General features: G+C 35.4%; 3 protein-coding genes across 5 annotated transcripts; 1 reads left to right on the top strand and 2 right to left on the bottom strand.

Annotated features, from left to right (window-relative positions):
- Positions 1–506: 506 nt before the first annotated feature.
- On the bottom strand, positions 507–5871 carry arpc5lb (actin related protein 2/3 complex, subunit 5-like, b). Its single transcript, XM_065250121.2, has 4 exons — positions 5557–5871; positions 2482–2554; positions 2215–2391; positions 507–1144 (listed from the first exon to the last, which is right to left on the bottom strand). The coding sequence occupies exons 1-4, from the start codon at positions 5694–5696 to the stop codon at positions 1082–1084; spliced, it is 453 nt and encodes a 150-aa protein (XP_065106193.1). The 5' UTR covers positions 5697–5871; the 3' UTR covers positions 507–1081.
- Positions 4611–8528, top strand: zmat5 (zinc finger, matrin-type 5). Of its 2 annotated transcripts, none has more exons than XM_065250119.2 (6): positions 4611–5301; positions 6597–6758; positions 6981–7043; positions 7168–7248; positions 7429–7540; positions 8129–8528. In XM_065250119.2, the coding sequence occupies exons 2-6, from the start codon at positions 6632–6634 to the stop codon at positions 8268–8270; spliced, it is 525 nt and encodes a 174-aa protein (XP_065106191.1). In that variant the 5' UTR covers positions 4611–5301; positions 6597–6631; the 3' UTR covers positions 8271–8528. The 2 variants fall into 2 exon arrangements, with proteins under 2 accessions (XP_065106191.1, XP_065106190.1); XM_065250118.2 differs by lacking the exon at positions 4611–5301 and adding an exon at positions 6084–6284.
- Positions 8529–12811: 4283 nt separating this feature from the next.
- cabp7b (calcium binding protein 7b) lies at positions 12812–18471 on the bottom strand. Of its 2 annotated transcripts, none has more exons than XM_065249990.2 (6): positions 17423–18471; positions 16358–16501; positions 15014–15126; positions 14486–14633; positions 13862–14024; positions 12812–13770 (listed from the first exon to the last, which is right to left on the bottom strand). In XM_065249990.2, the coding sequence occupies exons 1-5, from the start codon at positions 17529–17531 to the stop codon at positions 13897–13899; spliced, it is 642 nt and encodes a 213-aa protein (XP_065106062.1). In that variant the 5' UTR covers positions 17532–18471; the 3' UTR covers positions 12812–13770; positions 13862–13896. The 2 variants fall into 2 exon arrangements, with proteins under 2 accessions (XP_065106062.1, XP_065106061.1); XM_065249989.2 differs by having other exon boundaries at positions 12812–13235; positions 17423–18469.
- Positions 18472–23632: the final 5161 nt, after the last annotated feature.

Raw genomic sequence — 23632 nt, 5'->3', positions numbered from 1 at the left:
AATATAGTTCCTCTTTTAAATCCGCTTAGAAAAGTGCTACGTTTTATTTTGTACCACCAAACTTGCTCGTATAACTACTCGTCTTAAATAGGAAAAACGTTGATGTGTTTGGTCACTTCTAACTTTATCTCTGAGTGGTACCATTGAATGAATGGGGCTTAGCTAAATGCTATCGAAGTGTCGCAGCGCGCCCCAGCGCTTACGTGCACGCACTAAGATGATAGAGGGATGTATCAACTCTTCTTAGTTAAGGTAATAACATATTTTAATATTGAAAATGAGTTGACTATCCCTTTTAAAATGATTTGAAGACCCTTTTGAGACCCTTTTTTATCACCATTTCCTGATATGTATTATCTTAATTTGCTTGCCCTTCCTGCTTCTGTAGGTCATTATCCAGACAGAGCTATCAAACAGGTTTGCTTTTACATCATTACTAAACATTAAATCTTGGCATTACATATGAAACTGGACCAAAAACAAACACTGGATAAACATAAACAACATAAAGGAGATCCAATATTTTTATTGTAGCAGGCACTTTACAATGATCCCCACTCTACGCCTTTGGTGTACATCCCTCCATTATTAAATCTCTGCACAAACGAAAGAGCGTGGCACCAAAGATGTGAAATAAAAACAAAGTTAAAATTTTAAACTGGTCACCTTAAATCAGATATCATCGATCTAATACAGACTGACACGCGTTTACTTTCACTCGCATAATCATAAATGTGTAGAATCCTGTATTCACCATGATACTCAAAGCATGTACACTGGGATTGTTTTGTTTATGTCTATATTCTTAATGATTGTTTTTACACAAAACCATGCCTAAGTGAGATTTTTTTTAAATGCCAGTACATCATTGAAACAATTTATGATATACTGGCATAAGTTAACTTTCACAGTTCAAGTTTATCTTTTTCACTTTGAAATGGGTGCTTCTGTGTTTCCCTACTGTTTACAGTTTGTTTTTGCATCAAAAACGATGATCTCGTCTTTCCTTTAAAGTTATAGGCAAGCTTGCCTTAAGTCCTTGGTGTCTTTTAATGGCGTGTTTTCGGGTCTAGTCGGGTAGTCATACGGTCTTCCTGGCTGTCATAACTCTAACGATAGATCCTAGTCCTCCAATGGCAAATGCCTGTTAGACAAAAAAAGACAGTATTATTATATATAGCTTTTAAAAAATTAGTACATGGCCTTCTGCTTGTTTTGTAACAATACTGTAAACACCTAAATGTGAAAAAACAATCATTGGATCATTTAACTCTTTCCCCGCCATTGACGAGATATCTCGTCAATTAAGAGAAAACACTTCCCCGCCAATGACGAGATTTTCCGTCTTTCCGCAATACCGCTATTATCCACCAGGTGGCGCCCTTCCGCAACTTTTTAAAACCGGAAGTATTGCCCTATGGCAAGCTGCTGCATGTCCGTGTCTGTTTTAAAGATCGCTCTGAATATGATCTCTATGAAAAGTCCGTCATAAAAATGGAATTATCTCTGCTTTTTGCTCAAAATATGGTGTTTTTGTAAAAACCTACCCATATTCAAAAGCTGATTGCAAAAGAACCACTAAAGGTAGGATGAAACGGTTTTTTTTGTTTGAAAGCAGAGGGTCTGTTCTTTCATTTGGTATATTGTATGTTTATATATTTAAAGAAGAACATTTTCTGGAAGGCATTAAACTTTGGTGAAAATCATGAAAAACGCTGGCGCTGGCTGGCAACTTTTTTTTTAAACGCTGGCGGTGAAAGAGTTAAGACCCTTAAAGGCGGGGTGCATGATTTTTAAAAAACACTTTGGAAAAGGGAGTTGGGCCAAGTACCAAATCACTCTTGTAGCCAATCAGCAGTAAAGGGGCGTGTCTACTAACAGACATCTTTGCCTGAGATGCGTATGTGTGGGGCGGGTCTATCAAAGAAGGTCCAGATTCTATTGGGGTAGGGGCGTGTTTGTTTAGTGATTTCAAATATCAACATTCGCTTTCAGAGATCATGCATCCCGTCTTTAAGATTAAAAGTGATATTCAACTGACCCTTAAAGGGACAGTTCACCCAAAAATGAAAATTCTGTCACCCTCAATTTGTTACAAACCTGTATAAATGTATTTGTTCTGCTGAACACAAAGAAAGATTTTTAAAGCAACGTTTGTAACCAAACCGTTCATAGCACCATTGACTTCCATTAATATTTAGGAAGCTGCCTCACCTTTTCATGCCACTGCAGTAATATGGCACTGCTATTTTCTGTTGGTTTTTCAAACCCCCTGTAGATGTACTTCATAAGAAGATCGACTCCGTTCTTGTCGAGAGATTTAACAGCAGACTCTATATCACTGCTCTTAAATGATGTCAGCACCTTTAGCACCACATTCTGAGCTCTTTCCTTAGAAACAGAGAAAAAGTATCTGATGTGAAGTATTTCATACAATCATGCAGTCTTTCTCGAGTCTAAAATTAAGTTGACACTGTGTACCTTTATTGCTGGGTTCTTGCTGTGGATTGGAGGGTTTCTAAGAGCAACTTGGAGGGCCGACATCATGTCCCCTGTGCATTATAACTGGTTAAGGAACAAAATCTATCTAAGACTTTTAAAATTATGGCTGCAATATAAAACAGTTTCTCAAATTCATTTTTTTTTTTTAAAGAAATGAAATATAAAAATTCTAATAAAACCAGATTAAAAAAGTTTAAGTGATATTTTCTCATTTTGTTTATTTTAGATATAGAACATTTAGTGGCAATTTCCCCAACAAGGTTTAGATTAATACAGGACTTAGTTATACAAGTAGTTTTTACAAACAAACCTTAATAAACAATACTGGTTTGCATCTTAAAACAAAACATTGGCACTGATATATGTTAAGATATGTCAGTACAAAGTGTTTTTTAAATGAATGCAGCTCAAACATGCATTTTAGTCTGGGACTAGGATAGGCCCTGTCCAGGTAACCGCCCCATAAAGTTCGAAACATGTCTAAAATACCCTGAAATAATGGTAAATGACATTACCATAACAATTCATCAAACACATCCCAATGAAACCAGTATTTAGCAGATTTTTTATCCGTTCATCTTAAGGAGTTAAAGGCGGGGTGCATGATCTCTAAAAGCCAATGTTGATATTTGAAATCACCTAAATAAACACGCCCCTACCCCAATAGAATCTGGATCTTCTTTTGATAGACTGCCCGACACATACGCAACCCAGGCAACGGTGTCGGTTAGTAAACCCGCCCCTTGCTGCTTATTGGCTACAGGTGTGTTTTGGTACTCGGCCCGACTTCCAAAATTTCCAAATTGTTTTTCAAAAATCATGCACCCCGCCTTTAACTGTGTAGATGTAAAAAAACATGTACTTCCTGGGATTCAAAACATCAACGAACTCTAATGGGATCAAGTGGCCCCTTAGAGACCTCTTGTTTTCTAAGCTCTACCATAATACCTTGCAAATCAGCAAGATTAAGCTCTTAACAATCCTTCCCACTGCAAATAAGGTGCTGCTAAAGAAATCAAACACTGGTGGGGGATTCTCGCGAAATCCTGAAACATTTTGATAATAAAAGTAAATGCTATCGAAATAAGAAGCATACAGTTACAAACATCTCTTCATGTCCTATTTTGCACATGATTGCAAATGACATCATACAAACAAATTTTGTTGTTTTTCCACATTTAAGGAGAAAATTTTCACTACCGCAACGTGTCCATGACTAGATTTGGGTTCTTTGACATGGAAATATTTATAGTTAAAAAATCTAAAAAATAAAAAGCTTCAATGCATGTTATACTAGAAACATTTACAGTAAAGAAACATGTGGTATTTGGTGATCATTGGTAAATGTAGAGACAATAATAAGGATTATAAATGTGTCCAAGACCAATTTTCTCATCCTCTGCAACAATTTTCAATCATTGTTTAAGCCCTCAAGGAACTAACATTTTCCAAAAAAAATAAATAATAATAATTGTTGGAAGGGACATAATTGACTGTGACTCAAAATGGCTACCAGGTACGCAGTTCTTATTTTTTCTCTCCAGATAAAAGTTAAAATTTTGTTTGTCATAGTACAACTTTTTAGTTTGTAAATGCATATATTTAATGTAATATCATGTTGTGCTAATGATAATTTTTGATAATGGTAATCTAAAAAAATTTAATAATTCTATAGGAAATATTTTTTAAATCCTCTAAAAATAATGGTTATAGTAAGTTCAGACCTTAATCTTATATGTGCAAATAAATTGACTTCAAGGGCTTTTTAAAAATTCTGATGCTGGACACCTTATATATCTAGATTTCGTGAGAATCACCCTGGTACCCACTGAATTCAAACAATTACATTATCACACTTAAAAGCTTGCAATGGAGAATCAGGTCTCACATAAGAGGACCTTCACAAGCTATTCTATTGACCATATGAGGAGTTAAAAAGTGCTGACTATGAGTTCGAGAAGTAATAAAAACCAAACCTAATCTAAATAAGCAGATGCAGCCAATTGTACTAAAGTAACATGCTTGGTTATTTTGTGTAAGAAAAAAGTTTTTGCATTAATTATTCTGATGCTAAGTAAATTTGGCCTTGACATTTGGCTGCTCCATCAAAGCCACACAAGATATCATCAGCAGGAACTTACTATATCAGGTACCATGGGTTAGCAGAGAGGAAACATAAAGTCCAATGCAAATCAGAGGTCTATGGGCACAATGGAGGATCAAGTCCCAGGTTGACCAGCATCAGATATGGAAGTCAAATTATTTATTTTTACATCCTGCTAGTGCCAAACTCTTTACTTAGCACATTGAGGATAACAACCTTGAATGAGTAGTCATATTTTTATTGCTCCTGTAGCTCTGTTGTAGCTATGGCGGTCATGGGTTCGAACCACCAGAAAGATGAAACTTGAATGCACTTTAACTAGGTTGGATAAAAGTGTATTTTTGGCTGAAACACAACCGTAAACCAGTTTTGTTACATTTCACATAAGAGTACTGGGCACCATGGAGATTGTAAACAGACCAAAACTGAAACAAGAATGACAAGTAGTACTGTATAGCATGTGAAAACACAACTCTTCTTGACATCTCCTTGACATGTTTAATAAGATGACGCAATGAAGACGTTTGTTTGCTTCAAATGCGCATTACATTAAGATAAATGTGCATACCTACCTAATTAAAAACCTTTGACAAATGAGCTGAGCTGTCAAGACAAACAGCAGGACAAATACTGCGTCACGAAAAGTAACTTGTATGCTACTTTAAATAAGACCCTAAAGCCATATTCTGCAACAGGTAACTGTTATTTATGTATATTCATGATCCCGTTTGACGCGTTAAATGCAAATTTTGTTACATTTAAAACTCAACTCTTTGGTGCTAACTTAGAGAAAGTAATACCCAAACTGCACCCTTAAACAACAACACAGAAATAGTTACAATCACGTAAACAAATGATCATGATCTCTAGTAGCCTACTGTACTGCACGGTGCGCGCTTATGTCACACGGTCAACGTTCATGCCAGCCTCGCGCTCAAATGAAAGGATATTGCCTGATAAGGTTGTCGACCTCCGTCGCATCGGGTCCTTGCTGATCGGCTGCCTCGTCGTGATCGTCCACGAATTTATTCTCGTCGAATTCATCAATGTCCACCTTTCTGAAGCGCGATGAGAGTGTGTTCTTGGCCATCGGGGCCAGTGCCGTCTGTCCGCTGTGACCGTGTATGCGCTCTGATGTGAGATTTCAGTCTCTGGTTATAGCCAAATCATTGAAAAACGTTCAAATACGAATGCGTAGACAGTCAGAGTCGTTCTAGATCTGCGTGTTATGACACATGAGCTTTCAGTGTACCGATTTTAGAAGCGATTATTTAATGTGAAAGGTGCGATAGTGGTGGAAAACTTGAGCACGACTGCCACCTGCTGGGTGGGAGTGATTGGAGTTCTTTTTATCGTTTTATTCTATATTTTTATATTAACTACTTAAAACCGTGTATTTTAACCTCTTAACTCAAAGTGGTTTGAAATATGGAGAACTTTAGTTGGACATTATAAGAAAATGAATGTTGCGCCTGTTAAAAGTAATGTGTTTGTCCACTGGATGTCGCTCTTGCTTAATTCTGCGTCTTCGCCGCATTGTTGCCAATTCCACGTTTTCCCCTTGGAGCTGCAGAAAGATTTTATTCATCAGCTATCATTCTTTAGCTAAGATGATCAAGATGATAGGCTATTCTACAAACATACTACCAATTAAACTAAAAATAAATATACTACTAATGTAAGTATTCATAGTTAACACTATATAGCACTACAACTTAAGTTTACTAAGTGATTTTGTGTAATAATCAGATATAGTAAAAAATCTATTTTAGGTATAAAGTGGATTATCTTAAAGTTTTTTGCCATTTGATACTGGGTCAGTTTTGCCTAGTTTTGATTGGCCATTGGGCTGATTTTTTACGAAGATCTGGCAACCCTGCTGCTCATGTTTACATCGCCATGTTGAATCGCTGACTGCTTGTTAAACGTGCATGAGCTCGGGGAGGGTTGTAGGCTACAACTCGTTTACTCTTTTCCCATCTTGTTTCAGTTTAAATCAGAAGTTACTTTCCAGTGTAGAGAACGATGGGGAAGCGCTATTACTGCGACTATTGTGATCGCAGCTTTCAGGACAACATGCACAACAGAAAGAAGCATCTGAACGGCGTCCAACACCACCGATCAAAAAAAGCCTGGTTTGACAACTTTAGAGGTAACGTTATTGCATGCAACATCGAAAGAGTATTGAGCAATTAATTTGAAACAAAATTCCACGTCTGTCTTATCAGCTGATTTGATAGAGCATTGCGGTAGCATCGCAAAAGGTCATGGGTTCGAATCCCTGATAAATAGATGAACATCTTGAAAGCATAATAAATTGCTTTGGATAAAAACGTTTGCAAAATGTCTAAATGTCATTTAAAATTATTTTCAGATGCTGCCACAATTTTAAATGAAGAGCGGGCAAAGGAACCATGCAGAAAGTTCCAACAAACAGGTAAAACTTTGACAACAACTTCATTATTTATTACCTCTTAATTTGTTTTTTTTTATTTAGTAGATTTTATTTTATCCTTATAGCTGTCTCAACCGAACCGGTATACTTCATCTTCTTTTTTTAGGAGAGTGTGTATTTGGTACAAACTGTCGTTTTTCACACATGTCCGAGAGGCACATGAAGATGTTGGAGCAAAAGATTGATGGTGAGATCATAACGTTTTTCATAGACCTTCATCTTGTGATGCCTTTTGGGCAGATCATCGATTAGATCTTTAAGTCATACTTCAAAGTGTATTGAACAGGCGTGCTCAGTGCTGATGGCTGTTGGTGTACACATTTCCACAATTTATTAAACCGAGTACATTTTGGCAATTTCCTGTTAGCTGATAGGCGACAGAAGGAGTTTCCTAACGAAGATGAGTCATCCTCTAAGCGCAACGTTGATGAATGGCTCTCCAGAAGAAAGAAGAAACAGGCTGTGCTGACATCAGGAAGGTAATAAATGTAAAATATTATAAAGAATTGCTAATTTGACACGACTGGAATGCTTATTAATGAAGCGGGGTGTAGTTTTCTGGAGGGTGGGAGGATGTAACCCCCAACAATTAAAACTAGCAATTGCAACCACAATATTTATGCAATGATTAATGGAAACGTATGTAGAGTTGACACTTCAACCCATCCAGTGTTCATATGCCCTTGTCAGAAAGTCAGGGAAACCAGATGATATCTGTTATTTTGACTTGGGTGTTAACATATAGTAAGAGAGATTATTTATGTTTCTCATTGTTTAGCAAATATTTTATAACAGAGACATTTTTGTTTGCCTAAAATTACAGTTTTTGTCTAAACATGTTGCTTTTTCATGAATGATGAATCCCAGCTGCTCAGGTGCAAGTCTCCATCACTGATATCAAAATGCATGAAAAATCTTGTTTTGGAGGTCACCCTGGTAGATATTAAAATGAGATTGCCTGCAGCTGTGCCATTTGCATAATTACCTGCATATATAGCTTTGTTGTTCAAGACTGCACACATATGCTTTTGAGTTCAGTGTAACTCGCATTATTCTTTTTATTTCAGTGTTTCAAAGATTGAAGAGGAAGAGTGCGTTGAAAACATTGAGATACCTCCGTATCTTCTGTCTATTCCAGATCTTCCTCCATCTCTTCATCCTCCACCAGCTGGTGGTTGGAAAGTCACACTTCAAAATGATTGGGGTTAAAATTGAAATATAAAAATAATTAAGTAGTGCAGGATACAAACCCAATTATTATGCTATTTTGCTGGCCTATTTTATACATTTAATATTATTATAATTTTTCATAATTGTTTTGTAATACTTTTAATAGCATAATGTGGACTTGCATGATGGTATTTTTTTTTGTAAAGAAATTCTGAAAGTATAATGGCTTCATATGAAGTATGTCAAGAAGTTTTAACTTTATGTTGAATATGGAGAGAGATAAATTGTTTTTGTCTACATTCTGTGTCAGTGGTTCATATTGACATTTAGATGAGTGAAGCTTCAATTGACTCCTGTTAGCTTTAGTTCTTGAGAATGATGCATACTGTTACCCAGCATGGTCTCAATCAATTCCCTTTGTTTGCACTGATGAATGGTACACTTGCCTGGGATGGATTGCATTTACCGGCCTGCTGATGAAAGATCCTATTTTTTTTGCTATGTGTTACAGCAGAGGTTGTTTAAATTAGTCTAAAAGCTTTATCATTATGCTTTGGTTGTTAAACTCGGTAAATTACAACCAGCATTAAAACTCACAAGACAAGAGAATACCTAGGCACGTGAAATATTTCACCAAGCAATTTTTACATCGCAAAAAATGAATTTCTTATTTAGTATTTTTTTTCTTGTTTTCAGTAGAAATGTTTAAAAATTAAGATGCTTTTTCTTGATGAGCAAAATGACCTAAGAACATAAGTGTAGTTTTTAGACAAAAAATATACAATTCAAGTAAATCTAAACTTAAAACAAGCAAAAATATTTGCGAATGGGGTGAGAAAAAAATCTTTTATCTTTTTTCTTAAACACTTAATTTAAGCAAACATTTTCTCACCCCATTGACAGATTATTTAGCTTGTTTTAAGCACAAATTCACTTAAATTGTGAAATATTTTGTTAGGCCATTTAGCTCATCAAGAAAATACATCTTGATTAAGAACTTTTAGAGATTTCTACTGAAAACAAGACAAAAATACTAAGTAAGAAAGTCATTTTTGCAGTGTATATACATACTTACATTTTCAATATGCAAAATTTAGTTGAAAATGTAAAATTAGAATGAGCAGAAATAAACCACCATTGCTTTATTTCAATTGTTCACATGGTACAATTTAATGTCATTATCAGCACATTTTGGCACATCATAGATTCAAGATAGGTCTACATAAATGCAATATAAAATTACATACATCAATTAAATATTACTGTTACATCATACATTAATATAATAATACATGAACTATACCAGTTATTATGTATTTGAATTTTAAGTAAATGTGCTGTCTTTTCCACGTGGAATTAAAATAAATACTTTTAAAGAAAATTTAAAAAATACAGGTTAACAAAATAAAATATATATATTTGATATAATTGTTATACTCCATTATGCGGATTGAAAAATATTGCCATGTTAAATTATATAACTTCTAATAGTGTGTAAAACAACTTACACAAATACACAGTAGATCACATGCCTACACTTTGGAAATTGAACGCATGATATGTTTCGAATGTCCTGAAATCAGTACCTCTTATTTGTACATATGTGTCAATTACTTGAAATCACAGTAAATTGTCATCAAATAAGCATCGATTGCATATTTAGAGGAAAAAAGCTAACCTTATCATTACACAATACATGTAAGAAGTTTTTAAAGACGTGCAATTGCAAAGAAAAGTCCCATGGGTACTGATATATTTTTCAGACATGTCAGCATTACTTCCCTGGTCTGTGCAGTGTACAAACTGCAAAAACTATTTCAAATCAAGGATGACTCAAGTTTGCTAACTAGCCACGTATCTCACTTTCTGTGAAATAAAAAAGTTTTATGAAATATTAATCTGCAACCAGCCCTAACTTGCATGTTGGTATACTCTAGCCCTCCTGAAACAAATGCAATACTCTTATTATTACCTATCATTATAATGACATTGTCGCATGCAGGTATGTAGTGCTAAGTTTTGCTTCTTCAAATTGTAGTCACAGAAATGTTAACAAACACATCTTATTGTTATTATTAAGTCTCATTTATGATATTGCACAAACACTTGTGTGTTATGTACTCAAAAGTGCACATAAGATATAGACTTTGGAATCCTGACCAGAGACACACAGAACAATACCAACATATTGTTTAGGCACTGAGATTGCTGACAAATGCATAAGTTACAGATAGATGCATACATTCCAGAGTATGCATAAGCCGAATATTGCTTGTTACTATAAACTTGCACCAAACTTAAAGCTATAAAGTTACTTTGAACAAATGCTAAAGACCCTTTCTTTTGTTCACTGGTCCATCTGTAAATCATGCTGTGAACGCCTTAAACCTAATCTTTAGGTGTTGAACGACAATTTTAGGACAAATGAAAAACTGATACGATACAGATCACAACAGCCGAGAACAATGAAAACCACAGGGTTTTAAATCATCAATACAGACTGATTATTCATTAACAACATTGATGTTATCAAAATGCTACAAAACATTTCATGCAAATATGTCATTACGTATTAACACTCAACAGTTATTTTGAAGTATATCTACACACAAACATTTACTCTCACTTGGCACATATAATACAAATAGTAATATTTAGTCATATTTCACAATGCTTTTGGCACACAACCAGTAGACAAATGACTAAAAGATATGTCATAATCCTGAGAGTTAAGACTGGGAGAAATACTTTTTTGCAAGTTAAACTCTCACTGCAAAGGTAAGATTTCATTTCCATCATTGTACGGTACTGGCAAATTTCAAATACATTCATTTATCTTTTTTATTTGCTTTTACTTTACCTAACATCTGTTGGTGATGTGAGCATGGTGTGGGCAATTTTGTTTAACCAGTCTATATTCATTTAAAAAAGAACAAATATCCAAGCTGATGGTGTTTTGGACAGCCTAATCTCAAGAGAAATCGTACATAACTTTGTTTGAATGATACAAAAAATAATCATGCAAAATCTTACAATTCTCATGAACAAAACAATGAGACCTAACCTCACACCTAACACCAGTGTCACAGGGGTCAAGGCAAATCCTACCAAAACTTACGAATGTGGTTGTATGAATTAATACGAACTTGCCAACTTGTAAAATATGTACGAATTCTTGTGAGATAGCGTTGATTTTGGAAAATGTTTGTAACATCTAGGTTGAGGGTCCACTGTATCTGCTCCAACGCTATCTCACGAGAATTGGTTTATTTTATGGGGTTAGGGGTTGGGTTTTGTTGTTGTTCTTTTTATGAGAATTGTACGTTTTTGCACGGTTAACTTTGTATGAATGAATACAAATAAGACAACTGGTAAAATATGTACAAGTTCTATAAGATAGCGTTGATTTTGGACCATGTTTGAAACATCTAGGTTGAGGGTCTGCTTTTATCTGCTGCAATGCTATCTCATGAGAATTCCTACATATTTTACAAGTTGGCTTATTTTACGAGGTTAGGGGTTCGGTTTTGTGTTGTTCGCTTTATGAGAGTCATACGTTTTTGCATGATTAACTTTGCATGAATTCATACAAATTAGCCAACTCGTAAAATATGTACGAATTCTTGTGAGATCAGGCTGATCTATGTAAACCTACATGATCAAGATGGTGTAAAGTCCAATATAAAATGTGTTCTCAGTTTGTGACACCACAGAAAAAATATGATAACCAATTTGAATGATTAAAGTTTTAGAAAAATATGGCAGGATTCTTTGCTCTCAAATACTTGGGGTGTTTCCACTGTCAGCACTGAAACCATTTCGTTGGACCGCGTAGAACGTTAGGCAGTGTTGTGGAAAGTTACTTTTAAAAGTAATGCATTACAATATTAAGTTACTCCCAAAAAAAGTAACTAATTGCGTTACTTAGTTACTTTTCATGGAAAGTAATGCTTACGTTACTTTTTTCGTTACTTTTGCGTTACTTTTTCTTGGCTGAGGCTTGAACTTTTTCAGGCCTTGCAGGTGTTTTTTATGATTGAAAAGTTCTGAATTCAGATATTGCATATTTCATCACAAAAATGTCGAGCTCTGGCCTCAGTTTCTGACTCAAACTGTTCCCACACAGGCGTGTACGCATAGAGTGCATAATGTGACTACACTGTAAAAAAAATCCGTAGAAATTGCAGCTGGGTTGCCGGTAATTTACCGTAGATTTAAATTTATGTTTTTTACTGGCAATATTTTGTTCAAAGTTAAATGAACATTTAACATTTACAAGTCTTTGTCTTTACAGAGTAAAACAAAAAAACAGCATCAAGCAAAACATTCTGGGAAACAAAATCTTAAGCAAAAAACAGAAAAAGGTTGATGATGATTTCTGGTTCCCAGAATGCTTTGCATGAGGCTGTTATTGTATAGTTTTATTCTGTAAAGATAAAGACTTGTTAATATTTAAAATTTATTTAACTTTGAACAAACTCTTGCCAGTAAATAACATAAATGTAAATCTACGGTAAATTACCGGCAACCCAGCTGCAATAACATTGTAATTTCTACTGATTTTTTTTACAGTGTACGTTTAGTTTAATTCAGTACATAATTTTTTATTAAATTAATTTAATTAAAAAAGTAACTTGCATTACTTTTTTGAAAAAGTAACTCAAATATAAATGTGTAAATTTAAAAAGTAATGCGTTACTTTACTCGTTACTTCAGAAAAGTAATATTATTACATAATGCACGTTACTTGTAATGCCTTACCTCCCAAAACACTGACGTTAGGGTTAGGGGTGGGGTTTTATTTTATTTTTTCTATGATAATCGTACGTTTTTGCACGATTAACTTCGTACAAATTCATACAAACTTGTAAAATATGTACGAATTCTCATGAGGTCAGGCTGGTCTCTCTAAACTTTCAAATACTGCTACAAACTAAATGGATGCTCGCGACTGTGTTGTAGCCATGCTCGGTGGCTCCAGCCCCGCCCAAATAATCCTGAACACTGAAATGTGGGGAAAACTGTTTCAACTTTGTACTCTTTCAGCAATACACTACTAACATTTATCATGTGTTTAGAAACAATTCTCGAATGACTTTACACAGGCTTTAAAAATAGGAGAAATATTTCATGTCCACAAAGGCCCTAATATGGCATTTATACATTATTTAAAAAGAAGGTAGATTATAACTATACAATAAAATAAGTCATGTTCTGTGTTATAACAGATGAATATTGTTTCTGCTTAGTAACATAAACTAATAGAAAACATTTAATAGTATTTATCCCAATATTAATTAATCAGTCTTCCTACTCTTATTTCTACACAAACATAATTGACACATTTAAACTGAATTGTGACCCCATCTACAAAATCCAGGCTAAAGTCTCATAATCTAATAATGAGATTAAGAGCATCAAAGTTTGATTTCACCCACTGATTTCCCTTTAATTTTCACATTATGTGGGATGATTTTATGTAGTTTGCACAGAGTGGGTCAATTGTTTTGGGCTTTTGGGATGTTGTTCTTCTGCCTGACTTTGTAGTGAAACGAGAATGCAGCCTTTGGTGTTATTTTTATACTGGGATTGCTAAAAACTATAAAATGAGTTATTTTTTGCATTTTTACCTGTTGCCAGTCAGCTGTTTTAGAAACAGAACCAGTCACTGCATCCCTCTTCGAAGCATCTGATTGGCTGCGATGAGCATGACGCTGATGATAAATGCGATAGCAAAGGCACAAATCAAGCTCTTGCGCACACACGTGTGCTTGACTTGCTGCATGGGGCTTGCTTTGGGGACAAGTTGAGGAAAATAATAAAAAAGAGAGAAAAATGTTATTATGACAATATTGGATTTTCCCCAACAGACATGACATTTATTTCAGGAAGACAAATGTCACATTCCTTAACCAACAAATGAAAGGTGTGTTTAGCTTTTGTTTCGCTGAACCACAATTCAATTATAACCTACAATATGTAAATATAGCCATAAAAGCTTGGAATAAGGTGTTCAAGTGTAGATTTATGAGCTCCATTCCCCCAGGACATCAACAGAATAAGTTACAGCTAAAAATAGACATTGCAGTATTGGCGTGTATGTCTTATGGGTTTATTTGAATTGACAGGCAATTTAGATTGATATGACGCTACCCTGACACCTCATAATGAAAAGACACAAACAATTTACGATTACAGTTTTGTTGTTGTTTGTTGAATTAATATTGTTTGAACTCAAGTTTATAAATGCTTACTATCGATATCTACTTGGCACTCGGGGCTGTTTAAGTGACTCTCCTCTGTCATGATAATGTTCTCGATGTCTTTCATTGTCAAATGGTCACAGAATGTGTCGTACAAGAGTCTCTTGAGCTCATCCACAGTCAGCTTTTGCATGTCACACTAATGAAACAAATAAAAAAATCGATTCAGTACAATGAAAAGGTCATTAGTTGAGCAAGGTTCAAAATGAAAGTCGTAAATGGCAGCTATTAATGATCAGTGGCTGATGAACAGATGGGTTATACTAAATAGCAAATTTAAGGCACTATTGCTTCATAATGAACTGTGAAAAGTGGCCCTGCCAACATTAATTTTAATTCAATGCTATTACTATGGCAAAAATGTCAGCAAGGTAATTGTAGGGTGTGAATAATGTACAAATAATCTTCTTTCCAATAATCATCACAGAAATCATACAGAGTAAATCTGATGCCTGACAGAACTAATCATTGAGACTTTGAGGGGAAATCTTTTGGATGTATTCACAAAAAACCACACACCTTCCAGAATATGGAGTCAAACTCAGCTCCGTGGAACCTATCAGGCATACCAGCAGATGCCAGCTTTGGCCCAAGAAGTGTTACAAACTCCTCAAAATCAACTTGACCATCACCTGCAAAATATAGAGTAAAACCTTTCTTGTGGAAGATTTTAAACGTGTGTTTGTGCAGGAGTACAACCAGGTTCTAATCTTTTAAAGGGGACATTTCACAAGACTTTGTTAAAGATGTAAAATAAATCTTTGATGTCCCCAGAGTATGTATGTAAAGTTTTAGCTCAAATACCAAATACATAATTTATTATAGCATGTTAAAATGGCCACTTTGTAGGTGTGAGCAAAAATGTGCCGGATTAGGGTTTGCCCATTTAAAGGCGGGGTGCATGATCTCTGAAAGCCAATGTTGAAATCACCTAAACTAACATGCCACTACCCCAATAGAATCTGGATCTTCTTTTGATAGACCCGTCGCGTATATACATAACCCAGGCAATGATGTCGGTTAGTAGACATACCCCTTACTGCTAAATGTCTACAAGTGTGTTTTGGTACTTGGCCCGACTCCCATTTCTAAAGTGTTTTTCAAAAATCATGCACCCCTCCTTTAAATGCAAATTATCTGATCCCTGCACTAAATGGCAGTGCTGTGGTTGGATAGTGCAGATTAAGGGGCGGCATTATCCCCTTCTGACATCACAAGCGGGGCCAAAGTTTTTTTACCAAAACCAAATTACTGGATTGATTTTTTTTTACATTTTCTAGGTTGATAGAAGCACTAGCGACCTAATTATAGCACTTAAACATGGAAAAAGTCAGATTTTCGTGAAATGTCCACTTTAAATCATTATCTAAAGCATAATTATACATAACCACAAAATAAGATGAACTGTGACCCTGGACCACAAAACCAGTATGGGTCTATTTTTTAAAATTGAGATTTATACATCATCTAAAAGCTGAATAAATTCCATTGATGTGTGGAAAGATACAACTATTTAAGAATCTGTAATCTGAGGTTGCAAAAACGTTGTCCAAATGAAGTCCTTATAACTGCACCCACAAAATAAATATTTGTATATATTTACTGCAGGAAATGTACAAAATATCTTCATGGAACATGATCTTTACTTAATATCCTAATGATCAATATCCTAAAAGAAAAATCTGTCATTTTGATTCAAACAGTGTATTTTTGGATTTTGCTACAAATATCCCATGCTTCTTATTTTGTGGTCAAGTGTCACAAATACTACTGATCTTTTTTCGCAATTTACCATATTGTCAAACTGGTGTCGTTATGAGGCTAAAATCACAAATTATATGTCTAATGTCAGGGCTTTCATACCATCCATATCCAGTCTTTGACTGATCACTTCCAGCTCCACCTCATTTGGCATGTAACCAAGAGACCGCATGGCAATTCCCAACTCCTGTTTTGAGATGAATCCATTCCCGTCACGATCAAACACCTTGAAGGCTTCACGGATCTCTGTAGTTGTGCCAGATACAGTAAATTATCATATATGTATAGCTACCTGCTAAAATGCCACATATTCCTAGTTATAATAAATGATTAAGCATACATTAAAACCACACAGTATATTTAAATTAACATTGAAAAGTTGCTTAATTTTGTGACTTCCTCTCTAACTTAATCATATAGAAATACCCACCAGAAAAACAGACACAGGTAAGTTTAGGGCTGTCTGTCTCACACTTTCTGAGGCTGGATGAGTGTCAGCTTGGCCTTTTGTATCTATCTACACAGTGTGTACATGAATGCGATACAATATACTTTATAAACTGCAGAATTTTGCTATTTTGTTCTTTAGAATATTTCTTAAGATGCCTAATGAATAGTTTGTAAAATTGTTTACACTAATATATATATTTGTGTTATGTAACATGTTGAATTCAATAAAGTAATACATTACAAAGATTTACATTGATTTACATTTTTTAATGTGGCCTTAGTCAATAGGCTATCTATTAAAGATATCAAGGTTATATTTTTTACAGAATGTCTATTGCATTATGCATGATGATTTTAGGTAGAAAACCATACATCACACGCACAAAAAAAAAGATTTTATCTGGGTTTCCACAGGCAGGGTCACGTATATTTCAAATGCAAAAATAGTCATTCAACTAAGCTTTTAATTCCATTAAGGATTTAATATCATTGTTGTTATATCAATCCCAAATTCAATCAAATGGGCACTAATCTTAAGTGTAATCTTTAAAAATATTTGCCGTCACAGACGATAAAAACACATCACTTTGTTCATTTGAAAACCTTGACAGTGACTCTGCCGTGGGGATCTCTCCATGGTGCTGAAATTCACATTTTCAATTCACATTATCGCAACAGATAGCGCAGCCTTATGACAAGAAATGAAACATTACTTACCCTCCACTTCATCCTCTGGGAGGCTGATCGGAGCTCTGTAAGAGAGGATATCTGGAATTGAACAAAGTCCCCTGTACATGAACCTGGAAGTCACGGCACGCACGGGCATCTCTGCGAGGGCAAATCAGCACTTTGATACTGATCTTCATAAAGCACCGCTGTAGTTTGGCCACTGCAACTTTACTACAGCAGAGCGCTTGTTGGAAGCTCAAAGCAAAATGAATTCAAAACGCCTGTTTCATTCATCTTCCTCATCTGTTATTTTGGTTTCAGGTGCGATTAGTCACTCATGTGCACACTCATGCAAAAACGATCACCCGACAGATTGCACACCGTTTTGCATCAGCTTCATTAACTATTGCTGTCACGAATGCATTCGGATAAATGGTACATAAATGCGAACCATTCAACTGTCGGCGTTCAAACGGATCTTGATGTGTCGTATATGGCTGGAAATGTCCCCGTTTTCTGGGCATCTTCAATTGGATTTGAAGGATAAATGTGGAGCATCCCAACGCCTCTTCAAAAACAACGTGGTGTCGTCTCTCCTTCAGATTACAGCGGTTCCATAAGCGTATGTTAGTCAGGTGTTTATCGGTTATAAAGGTGCAGAAGAGGAATGTTCACAAAAACAAATCGTATTATGATGCGCATTACCTCCTGGGCTTCAGCTCCCTTACGCTCTCTATGCAATCCTACAGGTAGTCGAGCGGTCTCGAGTTGCAGAAATCAACAGAAATGACACATTGCAGTCACCGCGATTTCGAGCTTGATTTGAATCATTTCAGTCCATTTGATATACAGATAAATAATAATAAGATTAATGGCGACTATTCCATAAATTTCATATCGACAAACAACGTGCCAGTTTACTAAAAAAAGACTACATACTGACTGTATATGAATAAATTCAAGATGAAATCCAAGAAATCTCTGCTGCTGTGCTGCGTCCTCTGTGAGGTCTCATCTCTGAGTGCGCGCCTGATGCCAGATATCCTTTTATCTAAAGTCACTCGTCTACAATGCGCGCCTTAAACACCAAGCACAGGTTTTATATAAAAAAAAAAATGGACACTGTCCCTTTTGTTCTTATCCTTGACGAAAACACACTTAGAGTCAAAATCTCAACAAGTACCTTTTTTCATTCTTTAATGGAAAGAGCAGTGAGATACACCTTTAGAAATAAAGGTTGATCAAAGGTTCTTTGTTGGGTTGTTCAATACAAAACCTTTAGCATCCATAATGGAAAAGGGATTATGATGAAGGGTTTACACTTTATAATAAGGGTCCATGAATCATAATGAACTTAGACCTTATTTTTTTTACTTAAAAATGAACTAATAAGGAGAATGTACTATTCATAAACTAATGAAGAGTTATCATTAAGAACAGCATTACATGTTTGTTAGTTAATGTATTAGTTAACAATAATTTTGTGTGTTGAGTCATGAGTCATGTAATCATATTGTGCTAATTCATGTTAACCACAATTGGTGCTATAGTCAAGCTTAAGCATCACTTATGATTCTAAAAAGGTGCTATATAGGTGATATATAGTGCTAAGAATAAGCTTTTAGTACTATTAAGCACCATTTTCTTAGAGTGTACGGTAGGTAGTTCATTACGATTCATGGACACTTATTATGGTGTTACCAAAAAAGGACAAGGTGTGGAAGAAATTAGTTTTTTACTTTTGTAAACCAACAATGATTTGTCATTCTTAAAAATAAACATGCCAAAAAGGTTCTGGTGATCCCTGGGGACCAAAGAACCTTCCGGGCAATAGAATAATTTCTTTCATAAATGAATGAATGAATGAATGAATAGCTTTTTTTAAAAAAAAGCTATTCATTCAATTCAAGAAATTATTCTATTGCCCGGAAGGTTCTTTGGTCCCAATGGTAAAATTGTATAACCTGAGAAACTTTTACTACAGACTAAAGGTGTGAAATAAATTATTCTTTTAAGAACATATGACTAAAAGGTTCTTTAGGGAACAAAAAAAGAGATATTTGATTCTTAAAGGTGGTGTGTGTAAATTTTAGCGGCATCTAGTGGTAAGATTGCGAATTGCAACCAACAGCTCACCCCTCAATTTCGAAACACATACGGTAGCTGCCACAGGACAAACAAATTGTCGTCTGAGACAACTTAGGGGTTGTGCACCCAAAACGTTTAAACACGGCTGAAAACGCCTGGAGGACGTCGAATGGCAGCTGTTTTTTCAGCTGAGCGCCAGCTTTGTTCAGCCGAGCGCTTTGGTAGCTGTGAGATGGTTGGTTGTTGTGATACTTATCCCGCCTCTCCTCCACTGTGATTGGATGGGCGTGTGAGAACTGACATTGACGAGCGGAGCTTTTTACCCAAAGTTGAATCTCTCGGTAGAAACATGACGACGACTTCCATAAGGGTACCGGTGAGATAAAAACGGCTCATTCTAATGTAATTAAAACAATACAGGTCATGTAAGGTTTTTATACTCCACTGTTAATATAGTTATATATAGTATATTGCATTTCTGTCAAGAGATACTTCTAAAAGTTACACCATGCACCTTTAAAGGGTCAATAAGTAGGATTTACCCCCATCTGGTGAAATTGTATTTTGCATTCAAACGAACATTGCTCTCTAGCCCCTCGCCTTTCCAAATGCGTGTTGCAACTACGATAGCCGTTATGTAATCACTGACCTCACTGTCCGTTGCAGCTGGTTCACGTGTTCTGAATGAAAACGCATTGTGGAAACGCGTTGGTAGACTAGTGCTTTTTGTCCCTGCTCTGCTATTATAGTTTATCAATACGGCAGAATGACATGGAAGCCTCTTTGTACTTACACGTTCAATGTAAGTAAAAAGAAGAAATTCTAAGCTTACAAAGAAAAGTCAGATCACTGGCAGAGGTCATTTGACACCAACGAGGACATATTTATGAATAAAGACATTGATTTTGATTAATAAAAAAAATCCTACTTACAGTCCCTTTAAAACATAAAGGTTCTTCATACACTGTCGGAAAAAAGATACAAAAGCTGTAATTGGGGCAATACCCTTTCAAAAAGTACATCTTTGTATCTAAAGGGTGCATATTACCTTAAAGCTACATATTGGTACCTCAATGGTATATGTAGGCTGCCTATATGGTACACTTAAAGGTCTCTATTTGTGCTTTATAATGCCATAGAATATCAGTTTTTGTCTAAATGATTCCATAAAGATAATCTGTTTTACGAAAGGTTCTATGTGGTGAAAAAAGTTCTTTAGATGATAAAATGTAAGAGACAAATGGTACTTTTAAGAACATTTGACTAAATGAGTAACCAAAAAAGGTACTTCTGTAAGGAATCTTTAAAGTATCTGTATTTTTTAGAGTGTACCGTCCCAGTGAGCTTTTGAACCTTTATTTTTGTAGCGATGCCATAGAACATCCATTTATTGGTTCCCCAAAGAACCTTCAGTCTCAGTCTTTTGATTATGTGCATTAGAAAGGTTCTACATTTGGTAAAGGATCTTTATTGAACCATACAGCCTGCCAAAGGATTATTATTTTAGTAACTTTTATTTTTATGAATCTGTTGCAATAACTGCAAAGAATGTTTGTAGCACTTTCACTTTTGAGAGTTTACAGCTTTTTGTATATTTACTTAAGACCCAGCATTTTTTTAAAGAGAAATGCTGCATAATTCATCTCTCCTGTCTAAGTCGAAGTGAACACGTTGTTATGCATGTGTAGCCTACTCTGTTGAGGGCATTCACCACCTCATTATTCTGGTCCGAAATGGGATTCCCTGTCTAAGCTTTCAGCTTGTGGTCTTGGGCTCCTTGACAGCTTGTCTCAGCACTGGTCTCTCTCTACTGCACCTCAATCTTTCCCCATGTCTCTCAAGCGGCTGTCATCAGTAAGTCTGGAGGCGGTTTAGTATGCATTTGAGTACGGTGGAGAAGTTTTACCGCTCTCTCTCTCTCTCTCTCTCTCTCTCTCTCTCTCTCTCTCTCTCTCTCTCTCTCTCTCTCTCTCTCTCTCTCTCTCTCTCTCTCAGCTGCTTCTCTAGTCTCTAGCTTACTTAGTCACTCGACGCTTTTTAGACACTTTTAATCCAAGATGACTTCTAATTCCAGATCAATTTTAGATCAGTAATCCCAAAATGGTTTGATGTTAAGAAACTTGCTCAAGGGCACAATAAAAGTGGGATTACTTATGTTGACTGGTCTGTGTATTGGTAGAATATTTTCAAAATGTTCAAAGAAACAAAAGCATTTTCAGTTTCATGAGCCAACCACTTCTATTCCCCGTGTAGTTCCTAGTGGAGATTCACGTATTGATTTAGTTTAATTACCTGTGATGTGCTTTGTTTTTTAATTTACAGCCTTTGAAATCTACCAACTTCTATCAGACTTTAATGAGGCTATCAGTCTTCAGTTGTGATAAAAGATGTGCAGTACTATAACAAACCGTGATTAGCAAAACATTAACTCTTTCACAACTTTCCTCTTTGAATGTGATATGTGACACTGTATGTAAAAACCAGCTAAAGTCATTTTTGTCTTTAATATTGACTGAGTAAGGTCATGTCAAAGATTGAAATTAAATGGAAATCAATGACTGAAATCAAACTGATGCTTCTAATCTCATAATTAAATGAAACCTGCATGGATTTCACAGGCTGGGTCACATATAGCAAAACTATAACTACTTAATCAATAAGATAATGCACTTGTATCAAGCAAATGCTGTCATTTGTAAAACAAACCATAACCATAGTTCACGCCACAAAAAAATGTAATCTGTTAAATTAACAGAGCATAAAACGATGCTTCTAAAACTCATAAATGCAACCGGTATTGCACTGTAACCGTTTACTATCCCAAATGTTATCAGGAATATTGATTGACTCCGTAATTGCCTAGAGGGGCACTTACACGGATGACTGTTCATTTGTCCTTTTTCTTTTTTGATAGAAATTCATATGCATTTAGAATATAATCAGAGAGAAAACAACTGATTGCCTATTGAACTAAAGCTGTCTCTGAATCTCCTTCTAATTGCATTGTATTATACAGTATATGTGATTACATCTTTGCTACTTTTTATTAGTTGATCTTTATGGTCTTTCTAGACAGATGCATAGGAACAATAACAGTATTTATATTGTATTCTGTCTTGTCTGTAGTCTGTGGAGAAGCATTCAAAAAAGTTTTTATTGCCCGGTACGTGTGACAATAAATGACTTTGACTTTCATCACCTCAAAACTTTGAATCAAAGTTAAAGAAATACTATGTTGTGGTATATCTCTCCTTTACCTTCTAAGTGCCAAAGATTTCATCGATACATTGTGTGCGTATTGCTCCAAATTAAATTCCCTACAAGTCGTTGGTTCCAATAAGGCATATTTGCATGAGACTTATGAATTAGATAGTGTCATGTAGAGGGCAATGATTCATTTCAGCCAGTAATGATATGGGTGATATCAAACACAGGCGAGATAAATTAACCTATTAAAGAGGCTCAGCGAGTCTTGATAATATGAAATATGCTCTAATAATTCCAGCTCTGTGGTAGTTTGACCAGATTCTTATGCTTTCTGTCTGGATCTGATTTAAATACTAATCATTTTACGAGAGTGCTTATCTCAATCGATAAAACTTTAAGGGATAGTTCACCCAAAATTGAAAATTTTGTAATCATTTCCTCACTCACGAGTTGTTTTGCTGAACACAAAGGAAGATAACTATAATCAAGCAGGAAACAGGAGCACCATTGACTTCCATAATAGGAAAGAAAAATACAATGGAAGTCAATGGTGCTTAAAAACAGTTTGGCTACAAACATTGCTCAAAATGCCTCCGTTTTGTGTTCAGCAGGACAAGGAAATATATACAGGTTTGTAACAACTTGAGGGTAAGTGAATGATTACAAAATGGTAATTTTTTGAGTGAACTATCCCTTCAAGACGTGGAAATAACACACATAAGTCTCTTTGTGGAGACACTGCACCTGCTATTATATTATACTGCTATTTATTTTATCGATGATCTAACTTTCCATACTGCATATAAACTGTGATCAAGCCTTAGGGGCAGTTTCCCAGACAGGGATTAGACTAGTCCTAGAGTAAAATAAATGTATACAGTATGTAAGAGCCGTCCAAACTGAAAATAACTTGCACTGACATATCTAAAAAATGCATCAGTGCCCTTTGTTTTGCCTCAAAAT

This window comes from Paramisgurnus dabryanus, chromosome 5, assembly GCF_030506205.2.
Source record: "Paramisgurnus dabryanus chromosome 5, PD_genome_1.1, whole genome shotgun sequence".
Lineage (NCBI taxonomy): Eukaryota > Metazoa > Chordata > Actinopteri > Cypriniformes > Cobitidae > Paramisgurnus > Paramisgurnus dabryanus.
This window is presented reverse-complemented; position numbering and strand designations above follow the sequence as displayed.